The sequence below is a fragment of the Haematobia irritans genome, chromosome 4 (genome assembly GCF_050003625.1).
Source record: "Haematobia irritans isolate KBUSLIRL chromosome 4, ASM5000362v1, whole genome shotgun sequence".
Classification (NCBI taxonomy): domain Eukaryota; kingdom Metazoa; phylum Arthropoda; class Insecta; order Diptera; family Muscidae; genus Haematobia; species Haematobia irritans.
Window position 1 is genome coordinate 149,990,666 of NC_134400.1, and position 26,503 is coordinate 150,017,168.

At 34.5% G+C, this 26,503-nt stretch overlaps 1 protein-coding gene across 18 annotated transcripts in view; it reads left to right on the forward strand.

Annotated features, from left to right (window-relative positions):
* Svil (Supervillin) overlaps positions 1–26,503 on the forward strand; it is a 1,072,938-nt gene that overhangs the window by 929,978 nt on the left and 116,457 nt on the right. For all 18 annotated transcript variants that reach the window (XM_075304572.1, XM_075304568.1, XM_075304567.1 and 15 more), the window contains 2 exons: positions 20,225–20,543; positions 26,243–26,398. In XM_075304572.1, the coding sequence (XP_075160687.1) occupies positions 20,225–20,543; positions 26,243–26,398 (475 nt within the window). The remainder of the gene's footprint in view (positions 1–20,224; positions 20,544–26,242; positions 26,399–26,503) is intronic.

Below are 26,503 nucleotides of genomic sequence, written 5' to 3' on the forward strand. Positions count from 1 at the left end.
GCGGCGAAGAAGGTAGACAAGGTGGCTGTACAAAATCTGATGGCAGGTGTCAAGCGTGAGGCCCGGAAATTCGGATTTGGAAAAGCGAAAGCCTAACTGAATATTTTTCCTGAATTTTATACTAATTGAACTTGAAAAAGAAATTTAATTTAATTTTTTAAATAAACGATTTCACCGATTTACACGCGTTTTCCCTTGACCAAATTTTGACCGTATCACCCTTTATTTTATCAAAACACGAAATTCCTTTTTTTCCCATTTTTTTTCACAATATCAAAAGTTGCTTCACAAAAGACGCTGTATCTCACAAACTAATTGACTTACTGACGTCAAATTTTGACACGAATCATTTGAAGGTTGTTACTATATAAAAATAATATGCATTTAATACTAGCTACGCCAACTATGTGTCAGACCGGGATTTATCAGCCAACCTGTTATATAAAGTATTTTAAAAAAATTTGCTGACTATATCTTTACCTGATTTAACTAAAATTTCTCGTCGAAGGAAACCTTTTTTTTTAACATTTTGACGACACTTTATTTAGTAAATACGTGTATTTTGAATATGAATTCGCAAGAAAAACTTTTTTTTATCGAGCGGTTAATTCTTCGTCGTCAAAGGGTTAACTGATTTAGTACGTTTCTTTGAATAAAATATTGATTGTTTCAATTAATGTTTTAATTAAAATTTCAAAATTTTCCATTAATTTTATAACTTACTTAGTCTTCCGATTTTCATTTAAAAATTAATTGTATAAATTTTTTATTAAATTTTTAGTTAAAAATAATTGTTCAATTTTTAGTTAAAAATAATTGATCAATCAAAAATAAAAATTAAATCAATTTTTTATTAAATTTTTAATTAAAAATAATTGATCAATTAATTTTTAAATCAAAAATTTCAAAATGTTTTCGTCATTGACTTAATGTTTCTAATTTCATTAAAAATATGACTTTAAGACCGAAAAAAGGGAATTTCTATCTTATATGGTTTTTGAGAAATTCCAAAAAAAAAAACTTTGAACTTGTTTCCTGTAAAATTCTCTTTATAGGCTTTGCGTACTTTGGAATGGAGAAATCGATATATCATTTAATTTTGTAAATTAAATTGTTTTTCTGCTTCTGTCAACTTTTTAATTGGATATATTATCGTATTAGTATATTTTGGATATTTTTCTGTGTATCTTATTCAATTGGGACTTTAGCATGATTTCAACAGACGAACGGACGGACATCGGTAGATCGACTCAAAATTTCGGAATGACGAAAGTATACCCCCATCGTATGGTGGAGATTATAACCATATTTTTTTGAGATTCTCCTTAATAAATATTTGTTCACATCCTGTAAAAGATGGCAACGGTTTAAATAAAAATTCCATATTTTTGATTTTTACGGAGACAAAACAATTGCAAACGATAGTGTTAAAATTTATTTTTTTTCTCAAAAATGTCAACCCTAATAAATGCTTAAAGTACATGCAGGAAGGTAAAGTTTTCGACCAATATTCACTGACGCCTTAATAACATAGGTCAAAGTTCAAATTGATTTGTGGTAATAACTGTGTTAGCTTACCACTCCCTATACATGATGTTAGCCTTTAGCCTCGTGGAAAACTTTCATCATCACAATGTTTGTTGCATGTGCTTTCATTCGAACGATGGTCATTACACGTAAGTTTGGTGGAAACTTAAAAAGTTTTTCGTTTTTAGATTTTTATCGCTAACGAAAATTTGTCATATGGGTAGAATTTTGTCTATATTGAACGGAAATTGCTCTGATGAAAGCATTAGTGAAAAGCTTGTTTGAGAAGGATATTTATTGGTAATGATATTTATTTACTTCAATTCCACAAAATGTTTGTGGAACACTAAAAGCAACATTGAAGGGAACATATTTAATGGAATTAGAAAAGGTGAGTTTTATATACGCGTCTGGGTGAGAAGTTAACAATGATTATATACGAGGGCGGTTCGGAAACTTCTTAGCCTATCAATGAAAGAGAATAGTTAGGTTTTCAAAAATATTTTTATTTTTCAATATAATCTCCTGAAACTTCAATACACTTTGTCCAACGCTTTTCTTGCAATTCTATCCCTTGATTAAAATAGTTTTCCTCAAGGTCTTCAAAATAGTGGTTTACAACTGTGATTGCATCTTCATTTGAGGTAAAACGCTTGTCAGCAAGTAATTTTTTTTCGATTTGGGAACAAGTAAAAGTCACTGGGAGCTAAATCAGGAGAATAAGGTTGGTGGTCAAGCAACTCGTACTTTAATTCGTTGATTTTAGCCATTGTTAAAACAGTCTTGTGCGCTGGCGCGTTGTCTTGATGAAAAATTATTTTGTGTTGTCAGCCAGGACGTTTTTCTCGAATTTGTACATTTATTTAATTGATCCAAAAGGTTGCAATAGTACTCTGAATTTATTGTTTTACCCTCTTGCAGATAGTCAATCAATAAAATACCTTTGAAGTCCCAAAAAACCGTTGCCATAACCTTACCAGCCGATTGAATTGTTTTTGCCTTCTTTGGGGCACTTCCTCCAGCTTCAGTTCATTGTTTGGATTGTTCTTTTGTCTCAGGAGTATAGCGGTGGATCCATGTCTCATCAACAGTTATGAAACGACGCTTAAAATCCATTTTATTTCGCTTAAAACGATCCAAACAAACTTGAGAAATGTTCAACATCATGCCCATGATATTAGCAATTTCACGCACTTTTAACATATTCGTCGATCATTTAATAACATACCATAGCATACACTTTGGCTACAATTTCTGTTGTTGTTGCTGTTTTTGGACGTCCACTACGTGGTTCATCTTCAATGCTTGTACGACCACGTTTAAATTCAGCAACCTAATTTATTACTGTTGCATATGAAGGAACACTTCCACCTAACACATTTACCATAACATTATGAATTTCTTGTCCCGATAAACCTTTTTTATGTAAATATTTAATGACAGCACGCATTTCTAATTTTTCCATTGTAAAAAATGCGGATGCGTCTTTTTTGACCACATGTTTCTATATGAAGGAGTTGCCAGATCGAAACACAATTTAACATGTGTTCATAACAGAGATGGAAGTTTCCAAAACACTTAACTTTGTTTTTGTTTATACCGGACTTTTTGTGCTCGGCTAAGAAGTTTCCGAACTGCCCTCGTGTATAATTTTATGGCTACCAGTTCTCACAAATTGTGTATCTTTAGAATGGCTTAAATATGTATTTTCCTTCAGGCCAAAATTATTATTATTATAAATTGCCGATTTGGACCACGTTTAGCATGGTTGTTGGCGGCCATATACTAGCACAATGTAGCAATTTTCAACCGAATAGGATGAATTTTGCTCCTCCAAGAGGCTCCAGAGGTCAAATATGGGGATCGGTTTTAATGGGGGCTATATATTTATGGACCGATATGAACCAATTTGTGCATGCCTATTAAAGACCATATAAAGGGTGATTCTTTTGAGGTTAGGATTTTCATGCATTAGTATTTGACAGATCACGTGGGATTTCAGACATGGTGTCAAAGAGAAAGATGCTCAGTATGCTTTGACATTTCATCATGAATAGACTTACTAACGAGCAACGCTTGCAAATCATTGAATTTTATTACCAAAATCAGTGTTCGGTTCGAAATGTGTTTCGCGCTTTACGTCCGATTTATGGTCTACATAATCGACCAAGTGAGCAAACAATTAATGCGATTGTGACCAAGTTTCGCACTCAGTTTACTTTATTGGACATTAAACCAACCACACGAATGCGTACAGTGCGTACAGAAGAGAATATTGCGTCTGTTTCTGAGAGTGTTGCTGAAGACCGTGAAATGTCGATTCGTCGCCGTTCGCAGCAATTGGGTTTGTGTTATTCGACCACATGGAAGATTTTACGCAAAGATCTTGGTGTAAAACCGTATAAAATACAGCTCGTGCAAGAACTGAAGCCGAACGATCTGCCACAACGTCGAATTTTCAGTGAATGGGCCCTAGAAAAGTTGGCAGAAAATCCGCTTTTTTATCGACAAATTTTGTTCAGCGATGAGGCTCATTTCTGGTTGAATGGCTACGTAAATAAGCAAAATTGCCGCATTTGGAGTGAAGAGCAACCAGAAGCCGTTCAAGAACTGCCCATGCATCCCGAAAAATGCACTGTTTGGTGTGGTTTGTACGCTGGTGGAATCATTGGACCGTATTTTTGGACGCAACGTTACGGTGAATGGCGATCGCTATCGTTCGATGCTAACAAACTTTTTGTTGCCAAAAATGGAAGAACTGAACTTGGTTGACATGTGGTTTCAACAAGATGGCGCTACATGCCACACAGCTCGCGATTCTATGGCCATTTTGAGGGAAAACTTCGGAGAACAATTCATCTCAAGAAATGGACCGGTAAGTTGGCCACCAAGATCATGCGATTTGACGCCTTTAGACTATTTTTTGTGGGGCTACGTCAAGTCTAAAGTCTACAGAAATAAGCCAGCAACTATTCCAGCTTTGGAAGACAACATTTCCGAAGAAATTCGGGCTATTCCGGCCGAAATGCTCGAAAAAGTTGCCCAAAATTGGACTTTCCGAATGGACCACCTAAGACGCAGCCGCGGTCAACATTTAAATGAAATTATCTTCAAAAAGTAAATGTCATGGACCAATCTAACGTTTCAAATAAAGAACCGATGAGATTTTGCAAATTTTATGCGTTTTTTTTTTTTTAAAGTTATCAAGCTCTTAACAAATCACCCTTTATATGCTTTAGATTTTGTAAATTAATTTGAAAAACAAAGTATTTGTCCATTTTTTGTCCATTATAAACAACAACAAGAAACATGTTTAGTTATAAGATAAAAACCTCAAGGGTATGTAAACTTATGTGAGACTGTGTATATGGGAGCTATATCAAAATTCAATAACGTTCGTCCTTGTGCCAATAAAGAGCCACATACCAAATTTAATCAAAATCGGTTAATAATTGCGACCGGAATCCTGCGAACAACAAATACATGGACGGACGGACACCAAGGGTTAGATCAACTCAGGAGGTGATTCTGAGTCGATCGGTATATATGTATTTTAATTTCCATTAAGTTAGCATAGAAAAATATTTTAGTTCATTCGTACTAAGAAGTATTCAACCTTTCAATTAAGCCAACTGCCTAAACATTTGAGAATAACAATTCGAAAATTACCAAGAAGTATTTATTTTTGTCATTACAAATAAGTCATTATAACTCACCGCAATGTAATGCAAATTTTATGCGTTTTTTTTTTTTTAAAAGTTATCAAGCTCTTAACAAATCACCCAACACCACATACCAAATTTCATCCGGATCGAATGAATTTTGCTCCTCCAAGAGGCTCCGGAGGTCAAATCTGGGGATCGGTTTATATGGGGGCTATATATATTTATGGACCGATATGAACCAGTTTTTGCATGGTTGTTAGAGACCATATACTAACACCACACACCAAATTTCAACGGGATCGGATGAGTTTTCCTCCTCCAATAGGCTCTGGAGGTTAAATCTGGGGATCGGTTTATATGGGGGCTATATATATTTATGGACCGATATGGACCAATTTTTGCATGCTTATTAAAGACCATATACTAACACCACTTACCAAATTTTATCCCGATCGGATGAATTTTGCTCATCCAAGAGGCTCCGGAGGTCAAATCTGGGGATCGGTTTATATGGGGGCTATATATAATTATGGACCGATTTCGACCAATTTTTGCATGGGTGTTTGAGGCCATATACTAACACCACGTACCAAATATCAACTGAATCAGATAAATTTTGGTCTTCCAAGAGGCTCCGGAGGTCAAATCTGGTGATCGGTTTATATGGGGGCTATATATAATTATTGACCGATGTGAACCAATTTTTGCATAGTTGTTAGAGACCATATACTAACACCGTGTACCAAATTTCAGCCGCATCGGATGAAATTTGCTTCTCTTAGAGGCTCCGCAAGCCAAATCGGGGGATCAGTTTATATGGGGGCTATATATAATAATAAACCGATATGGACCATTTTTTGCATGGTTGTTAAGGACCATATACTAACACCATGTACCGATCGGATTAAATTTACTTCTCTTAGAGGATCTGCAAGCCAAATTTGGGGGTCCGTTTATATGGGGACTATACGTTAAAGTGGAGCGATATGGCCCATTTGCAATACCATCCGACCTACATCAATAATAACTACTTGTGCCAAGTTTCAAGTCGGTAGCTTGTTTCGTTCAAAAGTTAGCATGATTTCAACAGACGGACGGACGAACATGCTCAGAACGACTCAGAATTGTACCACAACCAGAATATATATGCTTTATGGGGTCTTAGACCAATATTTCGATGTGTTACAAACAGAATGACAAAGTTAATATACCCCCATCCTATGGTGGAGGGTAAAAAAATGATTGCCAATTTTTTACTTTTTAATTAAAATAATTATAAAATTAAAAAATAATTCCGATTAAAAATATAATTGAAAATTTTGTTTTATTGTTGGTTTTGTTGTTAGGAAATTCATAAGAAAGTGCCAAATCGTGTGAACTCTTATAAGATTACATGAAAATTTAGCAAGAACAATTAACTATCTTTTAATCAAGTAAAATTTTATTGCTAATTAGTTCTGTGATCCTATCATTTTCGTGATTGAAGCAATGTCAATTAAAAAATTAGCCCTTTCACTACCGAAATAAACCCAATGTTAAAAACTGTAATGTTTCTTCTGTTTGCACTTGTACTAACATCATGTAGAACCAAACTTGTAATTTTGAGGACATACCTCAATTGCTTGAAGAGCTATACGAGTTTGTTCAAAAAACTTGATTATTAACCCTCTAATGCCCAATCCCGCCTTTAGGCGGGCTTAATTAAATAAGGAAGCTTTTAGTAAAACACACCATAAGACAACAAAAATTAATAAAATAAAAAGAAAACTTAGTTGAACCTGTTCATGAGCCTTTGGAGCATATACTGAATTTTACCGTATAAATTTTTCTTGATTAGTTTTCTTGCTTTCGTGTCGTTAAAATTGAATATTTAATCAGCTGACATAAAATTGGAGCATTAGAAGGTTAAATTGTGGCCAAAGTGTCTTACGAAAATAAGCTCTCTTAGGCTTATAATATATTTTGAAGTGTGAGAATGAATACAGAAAAGAACCCGAAAAAAATATCAGCTATAATTTTTTCCGAATATCAATTTACTAGCGACTTACAATAAAAAAATGGTCTCAAAACTTCCAATTTTTCATTTACTGTTAAAGATGCTTATAAAAATGTTCACTAATATGGCAAATATTTATAGCTTAGTTAGACTAAATAAAGCCTCTACTATAAAATAACAACTAGAAATAAATCGAAACTAAGAGTTTGGTGTCGTTTTTGAATGTCCTCCTAAGTGGACATCGGTAGTCAAAGTGATAATTGGATCAATTGATTTCGTAATTGGCTCAGATAATGATGTTTTCTCTGTGTAGTGGCACACAATGCCACTAAAGTGGCACAAAGTAACCGCAATTTCTTTTGAAAACCATAATTTCTCTTTCTGTCTATTTTATTATACCCTCCACCATAGGATGGGGGTATATTAACTTTGTCATTCCGTTTGTACACTGTTAGAAAAATATGTTTTTCATATGTTCCGATATAAACAAAATGTGTTTCGGGCACAATTTTTAAACACAATATATTTAAGTGCAAACATTTAATGTTCCTAAACTAACACTAAATGTTTGGGACACATATGTTAATATGTTAGAATATATTATGTTTGGGGCATGAATGTTTCATAAAAATAATATGTGTGAATGTAAACATATATAAATTTACAAATTTCGAGTAGACATATATATGTTGTGATATTTTATTTAGAGAGCGACAGAGGGAGAGAGAGAGTATAGAGAAAGAAATAGAGATGTAAACCGGGAGGGTTGACGAAAGATATCAACATAACACAGCGAGAGAATCAAAAGGGAGCAATTTCTGTGAAACCGCTTGTATGTTGTTTCGGAAAACTGTTTTATGATAAGGCCAAAAATTTAATATGCTTAAGTCTAAATATTATTTAATTTGAATATTAGATTGAGTATTCGGAGTAAAGAGAATAGACATTCGGAACCAAGAGAATAAACCAAGAGGAGTTGACGGACACCTTCAAGTAGAAAAGCGGACATTAAGTTCGAGTTTTACAGCTAAAACAATTGAAAAAGTTTTTTTTCTTTAAAATGAATTATTAAAGAAAAGTAAAAGGCAAAACATTTCCATTTTAGAGTGATAATGCCAACTTAATACCGGCCTTAAAGGTAAAAATTAAGTACAAATGTGTAAATTAGAAAAAAATGGTGTTCGGTCGGAGCAGGGATTGAACCCACGACCCTTTGCATGCAAGGCAGACATGCTAACCACTGCTCCACGTGGCCAACAAATGTATGTTTCTGTTAAATACTGTTATGTTTGTATGGGGTCGTGGGCGCTGCAAACTATGCTATATTAACTTATAACGATAATTGTCTACAGGAGACCATAACAGCTACGTAGCCCAGTGAATAGTGTGTCGGCTTACAAACTGTATGGTCCTCCGTCCAGGAGAAAGGTAAAATTTAAAAAATTAAAAAAATTGAATAATTTCTTCAACATTATTTGTATTACACAAAAAGGTGCCAAGAACTAAAAAATTTCGTGGAAGTGAAAATTATATGAGGGAATGAGCACAATCTTCTTTGGGGAAAATTCTTCCAAGCATATAATATTTTTGGGCTCAAAATGCTTCCAAACATATAATATGTTCACATAAAACAAACATATTAATGTTTCGGCAGTATCCAATAATATATGTGATTCCTGCAAAATATGTTTGGAACATATGTTAGAGAAGCGATTTTTTTTGAGGGTGTAACACATCGAAATATTGCTCTAAGACCCCATAAAGTATATATATTATGGGTCGTGGTGAAATTCTGAGTCGATCTGAGCATGTCCGTCCGTCCGTCTGTTGAAATCACGCTAACTTCTGAACGAAACAAGCTATCGACTTGAAACTTGGCACAAGTAGTTGTTATTGATGTAGGTCGGATGGTATTGCAAATGGACCATATCGGTTCACTTTTACGTATAGCCCCCATATAAACGGGCCCCGAAATTTGGCTTGCGATTGCTCTAAGAGAAGCAAATTTCATCCGATCCGGCTGAAATTTGGTACATGGTGTTATTATATGGTTTCTAACAACCGTGCAAAAATTGGTCCATATCGGTCCACTTTTTCGTATAGCCCCCATATAAACGGTCCCCCAAATTTGGATTGCGATCGCTCTAAAAGAAGCAAATTTCATCCGACCCGGTGAAATTTGGTACATGGTGTTAGTATATGGTCTCTAACAACCATGCAAAAATTGGTCCACATCGGTCCATAATTATATATATCCCCCATATAAACCGATCCCCCGATTTGGCTTGCGGAGCCTCTAAGAAACGAAAATTTCATCCGATTCGGCTGAAATTTGGTACATGGTGTTGGTATATGTTCTCTAATGACCACGCAAGAATTGCTCCATATCGGTCCATAATTATATATAGCCCCCATATAAATCGATCCCCAGATTTGTCCTCCGGAGCCTCTTGGAGGAGCAAAATTCATCCGATCCGGTTGAAATTTGGAACATGGTGTTAGAATGTGGTCTCTAACAAACACGCAAGAATTGCTCCATATCGGTCCATAATTATATATAGCCCCCATATAAACCGTTCCCCAGATTTGATCTCCGGAGCCTCTTGGAGGAACAAAATTCATCCGATTCGGTTGAAATTTGCAACGTGGTGTTAGTATAAGGCCGCTAATAACCATGCCAAAATAGGTCCATATCGGTCTATAGTTATATATAGCCGATCCCCAATCACACAAAAATTGGTCCATATCGGTTCATAATCATGGTTGACACTCGAGCCAAAAATAATCTACCAAAATTTTATTTTTATAGAAAACATTGTCAAAATGTTATTTCTATAGAAAATTTTGTCAACATTTTATTTCTATAGAAAATTTTGTCAAAATTTTATTTCTATAGAAAATTTTGTCAAAATTTTATTTCTATAGAAAATTTTTCCAAATTTTATTTCTATAGAAATTTTTTTCCAAATTTTATTTCTATAGAAAATTTTTTCCAAATTTTACTATAGAAAATGTTGTCAAAATTTTATTTTGTCAAAATTTTATTTCTATAGAAACTTTAAACTTAATTATATACGTATTTAATCGGCCTTTTTTAGTATGGACTATGTGGTATATATTACGGTGTTAGCTTACCTTGCTATCGGCAAGTGTTACCACAACCCAAGTAATTCGATTGTGGATGACAGTCTTCAGTAGAAGTTTCTACGCAATCCATGGTGGAGGGTACATAAGCTTCGGCCTGGCCGAACTTACGGCCGTATATACTTGTTTATTCTAATTTCAATTGACTTGAATTATGGAATGGCCGTAGGGAGAACATGACCCATGATCCTCCCAGCAAAAAAAGCGTCGCCAAAAAAGTAATGAAAATGTTCTTTTTGGATCCGGAAGTGGTGCAAAATTGACGCAGAAGCGATGAATTTAACATGGGCTTGTCATAGGACGGAAGTCCTCCATTTCAACAGCCGTTGCACTGCATTTGCATCACTTCTTTAGGTTTGATCCGAATTCAATGTTTTGGATGTACATTAAAATATTCTGTGATATTTTGTCCAATAAATACATTTTATAATTTTTAATGGATTCTAACGCTTGTTAGAAACGTTTGACCTCAAATATTTTCAAAAATTCACAATTTTTCTGATTGCATTTAGCATTTTTTTCGACAAAATTTAAATGATTTATACCATTTTATGAATTCTTACTATGTTTGCAACCTATTTGAAACAAAAAAAGTTAAAATTACCCATTAAAATTATGAAAAAAAAAACAAGTTATAAAAAATTAATTAAAAGAACTTCCTGGGTAGTTAAACCAAAGAACATCATTGGGAGTGCATCTTCTGGAAGTGCTTTTAAAGTTGTGCCTTTGGAAGAACTTCCAACTAGTCAAAAAACTAGTCTAATTAGTCAAAAATGTTGTGCTTTATTCTATAACTCTATGCTGCCTCTTTTCAACACCTGTTTCTAACTCCTGTTATATACGTAGTTCTTGAAAAGGCCACAGGAATACGTGGCAACTGCACCGTTGCCACGGCCACTAAAAATCTAATACCTGATTCATATATGGAATGGTCGTGGAAATTTTTAATTATAATCCCTTTGATTTATGTTACCTGTTAATTTCATCGATGACGGTCTACCTGCCTCCTAGTTATGACTATAAATAGGTGTCGTTTCACACAATGTATTTTGCCAATATCCTTGTATTTCACGATTGTTTTGATTTTTTGGGTTTTTTGCCAATCCTTAGATTTGTGGGTGGAAAGGTAAATGGAATAGGTTTACAGGATACGTTGTTGGTATATGGCGGATTTAAATGCGTTGTCCGTTTGTCAGGTGTTAGGTGAAATATGCCATGGTTTCATTTATGTATGGATGGATAGATGAGGAGTAAGCGTATTTACTTGTGTATTCAGGCAACCAATCGCCGAGAAGTAAGTTTTAGAGAGTTTCACCTCTCAGTTTATCGGTGATTTTCGTGGGGAATGGTTGTAAATTAATGTTAAATCTTAAATTGTATGAAAAAACGAGAAATTTCTAAAATATTGGTAATTCCAATAAAATATAATTATACCCTATAAGAAGTTTAAGTGATTTATTAACTGTTTTAAAAACATTGAATGTGATTTATTTGTTTGTTACAATGTTCTTCAGAATAAAGAAGCAATATACGAGTATATCTTTTATTTATGTGATGTTGCAAGCTTTTCTAAAAATGTCACAAGATTTATGTCTAGAGTTCTAATTAAAAACTCTACAAAAAAGTGGTAATACTTGTTCTCATATAATATACATGCATTGTAATATTAAACATTCAGTGAGAGGTGGCATATAGGGAATGCATGACTTTATACATGCACAGTGTGGTTAAAAAAAAAATAAATGAACAATAATATTGGAAAAATATATAAATTGAATTGGAACAATTACATACTTTGGAATTTTATAATATTTACTTGGTAAGTTAAATAAATTTAATTTAATGCAAACTCGCCGAGCGATGAAAAAGTTGTAGGTCGTAATTTATTACAAGTTGTGAACTTCAATTTAGTTACCCGAGTAAAAATTGGGAGATCTAATTTGATACAACTAGATATGAGTAGATCCGAAAAATTGTAAGATCTAACTATATCGAATTACTATGGAATTAGATCTGATAAGATCACAATATTGGCCTAGATCTAGTGTCTTAGATATGATTATATCTATCCCTATATATAGTTGGCTCTGATGTTAGATTTCGTCATATGTGAAATTATATATATAATTATATCTAATTCTGTTTCATCATATCTAGGTAAATCTACTTAGATCTAAAGTGGCCAATTTTGAGATCTAATCATAAATAATTAGATCCCTCAATGTTTACACGGTAATCACACTTGGTTCACTTTTCAAGAAAAGGAACCCAGAAATAACAGGTTGGCCCCGGTCTAACAAAGAAAAACACATTTTTTTTTGTCAAAATTCGTTTTTATTATTCAACATAGTTCCCTTCAAGAGCGATACAACGATTATAACGACCTTCTAATTTTTTGATACCATTTTGGTAGTACTCCTTCGGTTTTGCCTCAAAATAGGCCTCAGTTTCGGCGATCACCTCTTCATTGCAGCCAATTTTTTTCCCTGCGAGCATCCTTTTTAGGTCTGAGAACAAGAAAAAGTCGCTGGGGGCCAGATCTGGAGAATACGGTGGGTGGGGAAGCAATTCAAAGCCCAATTCATGAATTTTTGCCATCGTTCTCAATGATTTGTGACACGGTGCGTTGTCTTGGTGGAACAACACTTTTTTCTTCTTAATATGGGGCCGTTTTGCCGCGATTTCGACCTTCAAAAGCTCCAATAACGCCATATAATAGTCACTGTTGATGGCTTTTCCCTTCTCAAGATAATCGATAAAAATTATTCCATGCGCATCCCAAAAAACAGAGGCCATTACTTTGCCAGCGGACTTTTGAGTCTTTCCACGCTTCGGAGACGGTTCACCGGTCGCTGTCTACTCAGCCGACTGTCGATTGGACTCAGGAGTGTAGTGATGGAACCATGTTTCATCCATTGTCACATATCGACGGAAAAACTCGGGTGTATTACGAGTTAACAACTGCAAACACCGCTCAGAATCATCAACACGTTGTTGTTTTTGGTCAAATGTGAGCTCGCGCGGCACCCATTTTGCACAGAGCTTCCGCATATCCAAATATTGATGAATAATATGACCAACACGTTCCTTTAAAGATATTAAGGCCTCTGCTATCTCGATCAACTTCATTTTACGGTCATTCAAAATCATTTTGTGGATTTTTTTTGATGTTTTCGTCGCTAACCACCTCTTTCGGGCGTCCACTGCGTTCACCGTCCTCCGTGCTCATTTCACCACGCTTGAATTGTTGATTTCCCTGGGGCAGAGTCCGGAAACTCATTATCAAGCCAAGTTTTTGCTTCCACCGTATTTTTTCCCTTCAGAAAACAGTATTTTATCAAAACACGAAATTCCTTTTTTCCCATTTTTTTCACAATAACAAAAGTCGCTTCACAAAAGACGCTCTATCTCACAAACTAATTGACTTACAGACGTCAAATTTTGACACGAATCATTTGAAGGTTGGTACTATATAAAACTAATATGCATTTAAAACTAGCGATGCCATCTATGTGTCAGACCAGGGACTTATCAGCCAACCTGTTAGTTTAAAATTAGTTAGTTTTTTCGTTCATTAAATTAGTTAGTTTTTCATTCATTTAAAATTAAAATTAGTTAGTTTTTCGTTCATGTAATTAAAGTTTTACTTATGCATATTACAAAATAATATTTAGCATTTTTTTCGAAAAAAAATATGTAATTTGTATTATTATTAATTCTTACTCTATTTTTAACGTATTTGAAACAAAAAAAAGTTAAAATTACCCATTACAAATTAGAATAAAGCAAGTTATGAAAAATGAAAGTAAAAGAACTTCCTGTGTAGCTAAAATAAAGAACCTCTATGAGAAGACATTTTTAGAAGTGCCTTTAAAGTTGTGCCTTTGGAACAACTTTAAACAATCCCAGCAAAAAAGTTTGGAAGCTCTTCCAAAGGCACAGCTTTAAAAGCACTTCCAAAAGATGTACTCCCAAAAATGTTCTTTATTTTAACTACACAGGAAGTTCATTTAATTCAATTATTTATAACTCGCTTTTTTCTTATTTGTAATGGGTAAATTAAATTTTTTCGTTTCAAAATGGTAAGCATTAATAAAATGGTACAAATTATTGAAAATTTGTCCAAAAAAAATTCTAAATCCATTCAAGAAATATTTCGAATTTTTCGAAATATTTTAATTCAAACGTTTTACCCAAGCGTTAGAATGCTTTAGAAATCATAAAATAATTATAAAAAAATTTTATTTGACAAAATATGACAACATTTTTTAATTCACATCCAAAACACTGAATTCGTATCACAGCGTAAGAAGTGATGCAAATTCAGTGCGACGGCTGTTGAAATGGTGGACTTCCGTCCTATGACAAGCCCACGTTAAATTCATCGCTTCTGCGCCAATTTTGCACTACTTCCGGATCCAAAAAGAAAATGTTCACTACTTTTTGGGCGACGCTTTTTTTGCTGGGTTTTTTGTGCTGGGATGTTCAACTCACTAGCAGCGACATGAATATCGATCAAATCTGGCCTTCCCTTTGTTGTTGTTGTTTCGCCCATTTTTTTTTTTGGACGCTATGCAACACTGCCAGTATCGCGATATCAATCATTGAAACAACAAAAGATGTTTTCATATTTAAATGCTGGAGGGATCTAACGAGAGCCACTTGTGATTTTCCAGTCAAACATAAAGCTATTACACACACACAATGAAACTTGCATTAAAATTGAACCAACGAAAATTTTCCATTTAACCACATAGTGGTCAGGGTTAATATCTTTGATCTGCAAAAAAAAAATGTGCCTATGAGAAATATTGATTTTAGACCCCATAAAATATATACCTATCGACTCAGAATCACCTCCTAAGTCGATCTAGCCCTTGGTGTTCATCCGTCAGTCTGTCCATGTATTTGTTGTTCGCAGGATTCCGGTCGCAATTATTAACAGATTTTTATAAAATTTGGTATATGGCGTTCTTTTTACACAAGGACGAACGCTGTTGAATTTGGAGGAGATCCGGTTAAAATTTGGTACATGGTGTTAGTATATGGTCCCTAACAACCATGCAAAAATTGGTGCACATTTGTAATTTGTACCATTTCATGAATTCTTAAACTGTTTTTAACCAATTTGAAACAAAAAAAATTAAAATTACCCATTAAAATATTAAAAAAGCATTTTATAAAAAATTGAATGAAAAGAACTTCCTGTGTAGTTAAAATAAAGAACATCATTGGGAGTACATCTTCTGGAAGTGCTATTAAAGTTGTGCCTATGGAAGAACTTCCAAATTTTTTTGCTGGGATACGATCTCTAACAACCATCCAAAAATTGGTCCACATCGGTCCATAATTATATATAGCCCCCATATAAACCGAAGATTTGACCTCCCGAGCCTCATGGATAAGTAAAATAAATCCGATTCGGTTGAAATTTTGGACGTGGTGTTAGTATATGGTCTCTAACAACCATGCAGGAATTGGTCCATATCAGTCCATAATTATATGTAGCCCCTATTTAAACCGGAGATTTGAACTCCGGAGCCTCATGGATGATCAAAATTCATCCGATTCGGTTGAAATTTGGTACGTGGTGTTAGTATATGGTCTCTAACAACCATGCAGGAATTGGTCCATATCGGTCCATAATTATATGTAGCCCCTGTATAAACCGATCCCCAAATGTGATCTCCGGAACCTCTTGGAAGAGCAAATTTAATCCGATTCGGTTGAAATTTGGTACGTGGTGTTAGTATATGGTCTCTAACAACCATGCAGGAATTGGTCCATATCGGTCCATAATTATATGTAGCCCCTATATAAACCGATCCCCAAATGTGATCTCTGGAGCCTCATGGAGGAGCAAAAAAAATCCATCCCGGTTAAAATTTGGTACGTATTGAAATTGCGCTAGTATATGGCCGCTAACAACCATGCCAAAATTTGTCCATATCGGTCTATAGTTATATATAGCCGATCCACAAAAATCATCTACCAAAGTTTTATTTCTATACAAAATTTTGTCAAGATTTTATTTCCATAGAAAATTTTGTCAAAATTTTATTTCTATAGAAAATTTTGTCAAAATTTTATTTCCGTAGTTAAATTAACGCTAAATTTAACTTATTTTTTTGGAATAAAAATTATTTGCTAGTAGTTAAATTTTATTATTTTTTTCGAAATTTTCTACAGCTTAATGAAATCTTACATTTTTTAAGTATGCCTCAAAAAATGTATGAACTAAACGTGGCTATAAAGTGCAATGACCGTACATATAAGTTCAATATGAACCAAAGTAAACGAAGATTTTCGCACGATTCCCAAAAATAGTAAGAATGAACGATTCCCAAAAATAGTTAGAATGGTTAAAATGGTGATGATTTGGAGCCAATGATTTTCTTCTTTACTTTTAGTTAATTTTTTCTTCTATGAGAGGATGTAATTTCGTGAACTGCAGTTAAAAAGTACAATATGGCATTAAATTTTCCTGGTTTTAACAACGATTTGTGCAAATCTCAAAATGTGGAGTAAAATGTATATCAATTTTCGTGCGAGGTAGTTCATTCTTCCTATAAAACAGTTCACTTTTTTTTTCAGTGTATAGAAAATTTTGTCAAACTGAATTAATTTAATCGGCCTTTTTTTTGGTTTCATATATATACACCGTATGGACTAAATTAATATTAGAAAGACAGTGCTAAGAAGTTTTAAGATACCTTTCCATCGGCAAGTTTTACCGCAACCCAATTAATTCGATTGTGGATGACACACGCAGAGAAAGAATATGATCACCTCAACCATGTTTCAAGGGCAAAATGTTATTTTTGTATGGTGACCATGTAACATGTTTGCCACTAAAATATTATTTTCTCGTCAAATATAACCTGCTTGCCGAAATCAGATACATGATTTCCGAGAAAATAACATGGTTGCGAAAACCACCCAAAAATAACATTTTGCTCTTAAAACATGTTTGAGGTGATCATATTCCTTCTCTGGGTGCAGTCTTTAGTACAAGTTTCTATGCAATCCATGGTGGAGGGTACATAAGATTCGGCCTGGCCGAACTTACGGCCGTATATACTTTTTAATAATGGACTCAATATTAGTGGCATACTAACTCTTTAGGTTCAGGATCAACTATAGCTCCTAATATCAGACAGTTCTGTTCAGATTGTGATAAAACTCCCTTAAACATGTAGCCCTTAATGTTCTTAAATGTGGTAATGCGGTTTATAACAATGTTTACTAATTCAGTAGGGGTGGTTTAGGGTATGATATAGTCGGCCCCGCCTGACTTTCTACTTTACTTACTTGTTTTTGAATGCAATAGATCAAATGCGTTTGTAAGCTTGTAAATTATAAAATGAACTGCCAGTTGAATAAATATGTCATGTGTCAAATGAGCGGTTTAGAAATGAAAGCAACCTAAAGTTGGCTGCAATACATATAAACAACCATGTACATAATTTTCAAAGTATACATATTTTCCATTCTTCTGTTAAAAAATTATTTTCATTTTTTAATATATTCTTTTATTCGAAGTAAAAGTTTTAGAATTAATAGGCAACACTATTCCTATGTAGCGCCATACTAGTGATAACAAAACTTGAATGTAACAAACGAGAGAAAATTCAAATATTAGATGAAAAACAAATCTCATTAAATTGTGAAGTGCATAGTCACGATTTAAAGTTTAAAACGAATGATCTTAGTTGCATGACCCAAACACACTTATCGTCCACTAGTATGGTGGAGCATACTGATGACCATCAGTATTTGCATTTGTGGATGAACACGATACAAACTCAATTAATGGACCAAACAAATAGCTCATAAAGACGAATTGTTAAAGGTCATACAATCAGAGATGGTCTGTATCAAACTTTTTTAGGTTTGCGACTGTCGTAAAGTTGTAAACGTCGTAAACGTCACATACGCGTCGTAAATGTAGAAAAAGTAAAAAAAAAATCGCAAACTGAAAATACTTTAGTCGCGTCAGCTAGGCAGCGAATGCGAGACGATGGTATGTGCGCAGAAGTTCCATTTCTTAGGAATATTCACAATTTTCGGTTTTAGTCCCCACATTTTCCCTATTGGCTTTTGCACGAGTACAGGGTAACCGTGGATTTTCTCGTCCTTTCTTAGCTTTAAGTTCAGTCTCCTGTCTAATATAACCCCAAGGTATTTTGCACACTCACCAATGGAAATTTCGATACCACCTAAGAAAATAGGCTTGACCATGGGAAAACTTTCACAAATTTCTGCAGAAACTCACAGCGAAAGCTGTCAAACTAAATTAAAAAATGTTCAGGATTTCTTCTATTCAAAATTTGGTTTTCTACAGTAGGTTTACGACTTTTGCGACATACGTATTATACCGTCGCAAATGTATGTCGCAAAAGTCACAGTTTGTGACAGGCCAACCCTGCATACAATACGTCAATGCATTCGATTTATATAGAAATAATGAAATTTGCGGGAAAAAATTATGTGCAAAAGCAAAAAAAAAAAGTTAAAATCACTTTGTATATGAATTTGTAAATTTTTATACATTTATGATTTTTCCATAAAATAAATGAACTTTAACATAATATGGTTAACCTAATGTTTTTGTAAATTCTTGCGATTAAATTATGAATTTTTTAAGAAGTTCGTTTTTTTTTCATAAAATGTATGAAACTTTACCCGATATATCAGAAAATACTTGAAGTTTTTAGTGTGTGTGTGTCTGGGAGCATTTTGCATAAATATTAAGTAAAAGTACATATTTTTCTGTGTCTTAATTATTATGTATTCATTCGTTGTTATTCAAAACCAGTTTTTTAACTAATGAAATTTGTTCAAACAATTTATGAATTTTATAATTGCAAATTTGTGGAAAATTCATGAAATACAGTGAAACATCTCAGAAGTGGACACCCACGCACAGTGGTCGATCCCATTGGCCAAAACTAAAAAATCAAAGTTAGAACTTTGTCAAAAAGTGTAGCAACACTGTTTCTTAGTCAAATCGGATAGAAAGTGCAGTTTCTAGAAGGCCAAGAAGTAAAGTCGGGAGATGGGTCTATATAGGGGGCTATACCAAAACGTCATCAATCAATTTCTGAGATAAGCTGATAAGATAAGATAAGATAAGCTGTGGCCGAAGTTTCACAATGATACCTATACTGGAAATATTTTTGGCCGTATTTTTGGATAGAATAGTTGTATTTTGTCAAATTGCATGTAGAGTTTTTTTTCCAAGGTTGGGCAAGTAGAAAAATAAAAGGATTTAGTCGATTTTTCTAAACTTCACAAAAAGTCTCCTTTGTTTAATCGACTTTTGTAAAAGTCGATTTTCTGATTGTACTGAAGATGACTTTTCGAAAATATAAAAAAAAGGAAATTTTGCATAGGTCAGTAAATTCGCAAAAAAATTGTAGATTTTTCGACTTTTCAGAAATTTGAAATTTAATTTAGACCTTTATAATTTTTTTGCGATTATGGAAAAGTAGACTTTAGACGTGTTGATGAATATTCGTCGTAAAAAGTGCTACATTACATTTTCCGATTACTCGGTTTGACCTCATTTTCAAAAACGACGATTGAAAAAAAGAGTCGAAATGTCCTTCGAACTTCTACTTTTAATTTTTAAGAAAATCAAATACAATCGATTAGGCAATCTTTTATGCTATGTTAACTAAAATCGAATCGACCAAAATCGACAAATCGACTTTTAACGAAAACAAAGAATAGTAATGGCGATTATTTTATGCAGACAATTCATTAAAATGTCCAAAGACGTCAAAAGTCGACTTTTCAACAGTATTTTTTATATTTTCGTATCTTCTTATATATCTTCGTAGTTTCAATTCAATCCTAACGAAAGTTTCTTTTTATTCTCTTATTTTAGAAATCTCATAGCTAAAAGCAAAAGTCATTCATCGATTGTTGTTCCTCCTCCTCCCGGTGGTGTTGCCATTGGCATTGGACCGCAATTGCCTCCTTTGACTGGTGCTATAAAATTACGTCATGTCGGTCCAATCGGAAATGCTACACAATCAGATTCGTTAAATTCATCCTCTTCGTTACTCCCACAGCCGCCTTCATTACAGCAGTTCCAAACGCAACAGGATCCCCAAACGAGCCAAGAGAGTCAGCAAGACTTTGCGAGACAACCAACAGCATTACCAGCCTTTTTACAAGGTGGTCTAAGACGAAGTTCAACACAAGTAAGTATGGGATAAGAATGTCCAATTGTTATTGCCATTTAAACCTACACTGAGTTTTATTTTCTGAGGAACAACAATTTAGACCAAACAAAATGTTCGTTCTACACACAAAAACTATTAGGAAAAATGAAGTTACTCAAAAAGCCTTGAGCGTGAAGAAACATTAATTTATTAGTCTAAAAAAATCGAAGAAAATTTATTAGTGTAAAAAAAGTTGAAGAAAATCCGATCATTTATCAAAACAAAAAAAAAACAAGTATATACGGCCGCAAGTTCGGCCAGGCCAAATCTTATGTACCCACCACCATGGATTGCGTAGAAACTTCTACGACAGACTATCATCCACAATCGAATTACTTGGGTTGTGGTATCTTAAAACTTCTTAACATCGTTTTCTAAGTTGTGATTTAGTCCATACGTGGTATATATTAGACAAAAAAGTTATGTAAGTCTACAAATAATTACGAATCGATATGGACTTTTTGTACGTAGAGAGCCAGAATTGAAATATGGGGGTCGCTTATATGGGGGCCATATACAATTATGAACTTGATATTGACCAATTTTTGTGTGATTGGGGATCGATTTATCTGAGGGTCATATATAACTATAGACCGATATGGACCTAGTTAAGCATGGTTGTTAACGACCATATACTAGCATAATATACCAAATTTCAACTCACTCGGATTATACGATTATGGACTGATATGGACCACTTTTGGCATGGTTGTTAAATATCATATACTACCACCACGTACCAAATTTCAAGCAGATCGGATGAATTTTGCTTCTCCAAAAGGCACCGGAGGTCAAATCTGGGGATCGGTTTATATGGGAGCTATATATAATTATGGACTGATAGGAACCAATTCCTGCATGGTTGTTGGATACCATATACTAACATCACGTACCAAATTCCAACCGAATGGGAAGAATTTTGCTCTTCCAAGGTGCTCTGGAAGTCAAATCTGGGGATCGGTTTATATAGGGCCTATATATAATTATGGACCGATATCGGCCAATTTTTGCATGGGAGTTTGAGGCCATATATTAACACCACGTACCAAATTTCAACTGAATCAGATGAATTTTGGTCTTCCAAGAGGTTCCGGAGGTAAATTCTGGTGATCGGTTTATATGGGGGCTATATATAATTATGAACCGATGTGGACCAATTTTTGCATGGTTGTTAGAGACCATATACTAACATCACGTACCAAAGTTCAGCCGGATCGGATGAAATTTGCTTCTCTTAGAGGCCTCGCAAGCCAAATCGGGGGATCGGCTTATATGGGGGCTATATATAACTATGGGCCGATGTGGACCAATTTTTGCATGGTTGTTAGAGACCATATACTTACACCATGTACCAAATTTCAGACGGATCGGATGAAATTTGCTTCTCTTAGAGGCCTCGCAAGCCAAATCGGGGGATCGGTTTATATGGGGTCTATATATAATTATGGACCGATGTCGACCAATTTTTGCATGGTTGTTAGAGACCATATACTTACACCATGTACCAAATTTCAACCGGATCGGATGAAATTTGCTTCTCTTAGAGGCCTCGCAAGCCAAATCGGGGGATCGGTTTATATGGGGGCTATATATAATTATGGACCGATGTGTACCAATTTTTGCATGGTTGTTAGAGACCATATACTGACACAATGTACCAAATTTCAGCCGGATCGGATGAAATTTGCTTCTCTTAGAGGCCTCGCAAGCCAAATCGGGGGATCGGTTTATATGGGGGCTATATATAATTATGGACCGATGTGGACCAATTTTTGCATGGTTGTTAGAGACCATATACTAACACCATGTACCAAATTTCAGCCGGATCGGATGAAATTTGCTTCTCTTAGAGGCCTCGCAAGCCAAATTTTGGGGTCCGTTTATATGGGGGCTATACGTAAAAGTGGACCGATATGACCCATTTGCAATACCATCCGACCTACATCAATAACAATTACTTGTGCCAAGTTTCAAGTCGATAGCTTGTTTCGTTCGGAAGTTAGCGTGATTTCAACAGACGGACGGACGGACGGACGGACGGACGGACGGACATGCTCAGATCGACTCAGAATTTCACCACGACCCAGAATATATATACTTTATGGGGTCTTAGAGCAATATTTCGATGTGTTACAAACGGAATGACAAAGTTAATATACCCCCCATCCTATGGTGGTGGGTATAAAAAGATGATTCAATTTGTAAGAGGAAAATTCCCAAATGTTTTCTCCATAAGGAGTTAGCATAAAGGGCCCAAAATTGAGTTATCTATCCCAGCCAGATCTATACTAAAGGCTGTGGAAAGATTCATTCGCCCGAACCGAAACATGTACAGTCTAGGCGTGTATAGATTTATATCTTGCGTTTTCTTTTCAATGGTTATATTAACCATTTCTTAATCTAATTTGTCCAAAAAAAAATACATAATACATTTTGTTTTTAATAACAAATTAACATCGGGAGGAGACACTGCTACAAACAGAAGGCGAGGACAATCAGGACATTGCCATTACAAATGAAATGAAAAACTTTTTACCATTTAAGTGGCCTGGACGTGATGGGACATTCAAAACGAACTGGACTATATAGAGCCCACATAGACGAAATTTATACGACATACATAGATTCGCATACACTCCAAAATCCTGGCAAGACGTTAGGGTAGTCTTCATACCCAAACCTGTAGAAGCGAGTCATGCAAATCCAAACGCATACAGACGCATACATCATTCCTGGTTAAGACAAATCATAAAATCATCATAAAAAGCGAAATTTCGGGCAAAGTGATAAGGTATAAATAGCACGTATATGTAAAGGGGCGATCAGTTGGGATAGCCCTACATATGCTGGCACATACCATTGAGCTGTATGTATTGACATAGAGGGAGTTTTCAACAACATTATCCTTACACTAGTTTGCGGTTACCGGATCATTAAAAGATTGGATAGCACATGTGCTAAGGAATAGAAAGCTGTGATAAGCTGTGGATCACATAATGCGACTACAATGGCTAATGTAGAGCTGGGAACTCCACAGATATACTGTCGCAACAACTATACACGACCTACTAAGAATTCTAGCTAAGGTGGGATTTGAACCACTGTTGCCACAGTTGGTAGAATTCTGCAAAAATTGTTTTTTATTGTTTGGTAGATTCGTAGAACTTTTCAGGTTTTGGTAGATTTTGCAAAATATTCCTCTCCATCTAAGAGGATTTTTCTATAGAAATAAAACATTGAAAAAATGTTGACAAAATTTTTTATAGAACAAAATTTTGACAAAATTTTCTATAGAAAAAAAATGTTGACAAAATTTTCTATAGAAGTAATAATGTTGACAAATGTTTTCTATAAAAGTAAAAAGTTTACAAAATTTTCTATTGAAGTAAAAATTTTAACAAAATTTTCTATAAAAATAAAATCTTAACAAAATTATCAATAGAAATAAAAATTTGACAAAATTTCCCATAGCAATACAATTTCGACAACATTTTCTATAGTAATAAAATTTTGACAACATTTCTACAGAAATAAAATTTTGACAAAATTTTCTCTAGAAGTAAAAATTTTGACAAAATTGTTTATAGATTAAAAATTTTGGCAAAATTTTCTATAGACGTTACAATTGTGACAATATTTTCTACAGAAATGACATTTTGACAAAATTTTCTGTAGAAATAAAATTTTGACAAAATTTTCTACAGAAATAAAATTTTGACAACATTTTCTATAGAAATAAAATTTTAAGAAAATGTTTATAGAAATAAAATGTTGACAAAATGTTCTATAGAAAAAAAATTTTGACAAAATTTTCTAAAGAAGTAAAAATTTTGACGAAATATGCTAAAGAAAAAATTTTCTATAGAAATAAAATTTTGAAAAAACTTTTTTTAAATACAATGTTGACAAAATTTTTAGACATTTTTGTTGTTTTTTTTTTTATTTCAGCTTAAAACCATGCATTGACTAAACTACAAGAGTAGCTTAACCAACAGACGAAAAGAATGTTTGTCAAATTTAGTTGGGCAAAGCCCTATAAATTGCAAGATGGTTGGATGGACGCACGTTTCGGAATTACCACATTCCTCATCAGCATCCTCTACTTGCAGCAAAACTATCAACCAATTATCAGAATAAATTCAGGCAGTTCATTAAACCCAACAATGAACCACACTTGAACCTTCCGAAAAATGGTTTTATATGATAGCCGGCTTATGCCGAAATAAATTTGTACAAACATATCTCTTTTTCCTTTTGCCACCGTCAAATCATCGATTTGAGTGCAGCCAACTGCATTTTTCCCGCAAGTAGAGGATGCTGATGAGGAATGTGGTAATTCCGAAACGTGCATCCATCCAACCATCTTGCAGTCTATAGGGCTTTGCCCAAATAAATTTAACAAACATTATTTTCCTCTGTTGGTTAATCTACACTTGTAGTTTAGTCAATGCAATGCATGGTTTTAAGCTGAAATAAAAAAAAAAAAACAACAACAATGATTAAAGAACAAAACCAACAATAACAAAACAAAACGAATGAAAACTTTTAGAAATAAAAATTTGACAACATTTTCCATAGAAATATAATTATGATTTAACAAAATTTTCTAAAGAAATAAAAATTTGACAAATTTTTCAATAGACAAAATTTGCTATAGAAGTAAACATTTTGACAAAATTTTCTATAGAAGTAAAAATAATTTTAACGAAATTTTCTTTAATTTTTGGTAAATTATTCTTGGCATGAGTGGCAACCGTGATTTGAACCCGTCTTTTACGCAGGGAACAGGTCCTAACAGATTTCGCAGGAGGGCAGAACGGGACCTAAGGGTGGTATATGACTGGGCAAGGCCCAGGCGCCTGAATATTAATTCCGTGAAGACAAAATTATGCCTATACGTTAGAAGGACTAAAATTTCCAAGGGGCAAAACTATACCAGTGTCTAATAAAATAAAGTATTTAGGAGTAGCATTAGACAGGAAACGCAATTGGAAGTACCATACTAAAGAGAGGACTGAGAAATCTGCTATTGCCCTCTGCCTTTAATAGGCAAAGAGTTAACCGTAGGTTAGGTTAGGTGGCAGCCCTATGTATCAGGCTCACTTAGACTATTCAGTCCATTGTGATACCACATTGGTGAACTTCTCTCTTATCACTGAGTGCTGCCCGATTCCATGTTAAGCTCAATGACAAGGGACCTCCTTTTTATAGCCGAGTTCGAACGGCGTTCCACATTGCAGTGAAACCACTTAGAGAAGCTTTGAAACCCTCAGAAATATCACCAGCATTACTGAGGTGGGATAATCCACCGCTGAAAAACTTTTTGGTGTTCGGTCGAAGCAGGAATCGAACCCACTACCATGTGTATGCAAGGCGGGCACGCTAACCATTGCACCACGGTGGCTCCCAAAGGGTTAACCGTATCGGCGAAGAGGTGTCTCGGGACCTGGCCTTGCTTAGAAACAGGGAGTGGAAAAAAATTAGGGAATTCGTTAAGGAAACAAAGTTCCTGAAGAGTATGACGAAAAACAAGTTAGAGCGAACAACAAGCCGACATGAGACAGGGAAACGTGGATCTTCTTTTCAACCTAGCTTTAGCCACTTATCTATTTCTTGCGTTTCTTATAGTTTAGCTGTGAAACTTCTGAGATCTAGCCATATATCTTCCTTTCTTGCAGATCATGGGTCCGGATCAACGCACAATCACCATCTCCAAGACCGGCTCTATAGCTGATCGTTTGGCTGCTTTACAAAAAAGCGGTGAAGATGACTGGAAACGACGAATTTCAAAGCGTGATGAAATTGACGACATCAAACGCGAAAATTTTGTTAATGTAAGTACTTTTGTTTATTATTCACATTTTTTCACTGTATTTACAACTATCCATGTGCAATGATTTAATGAAAACCACAAAGTGTACAAAGAAAGGGTGTTACTT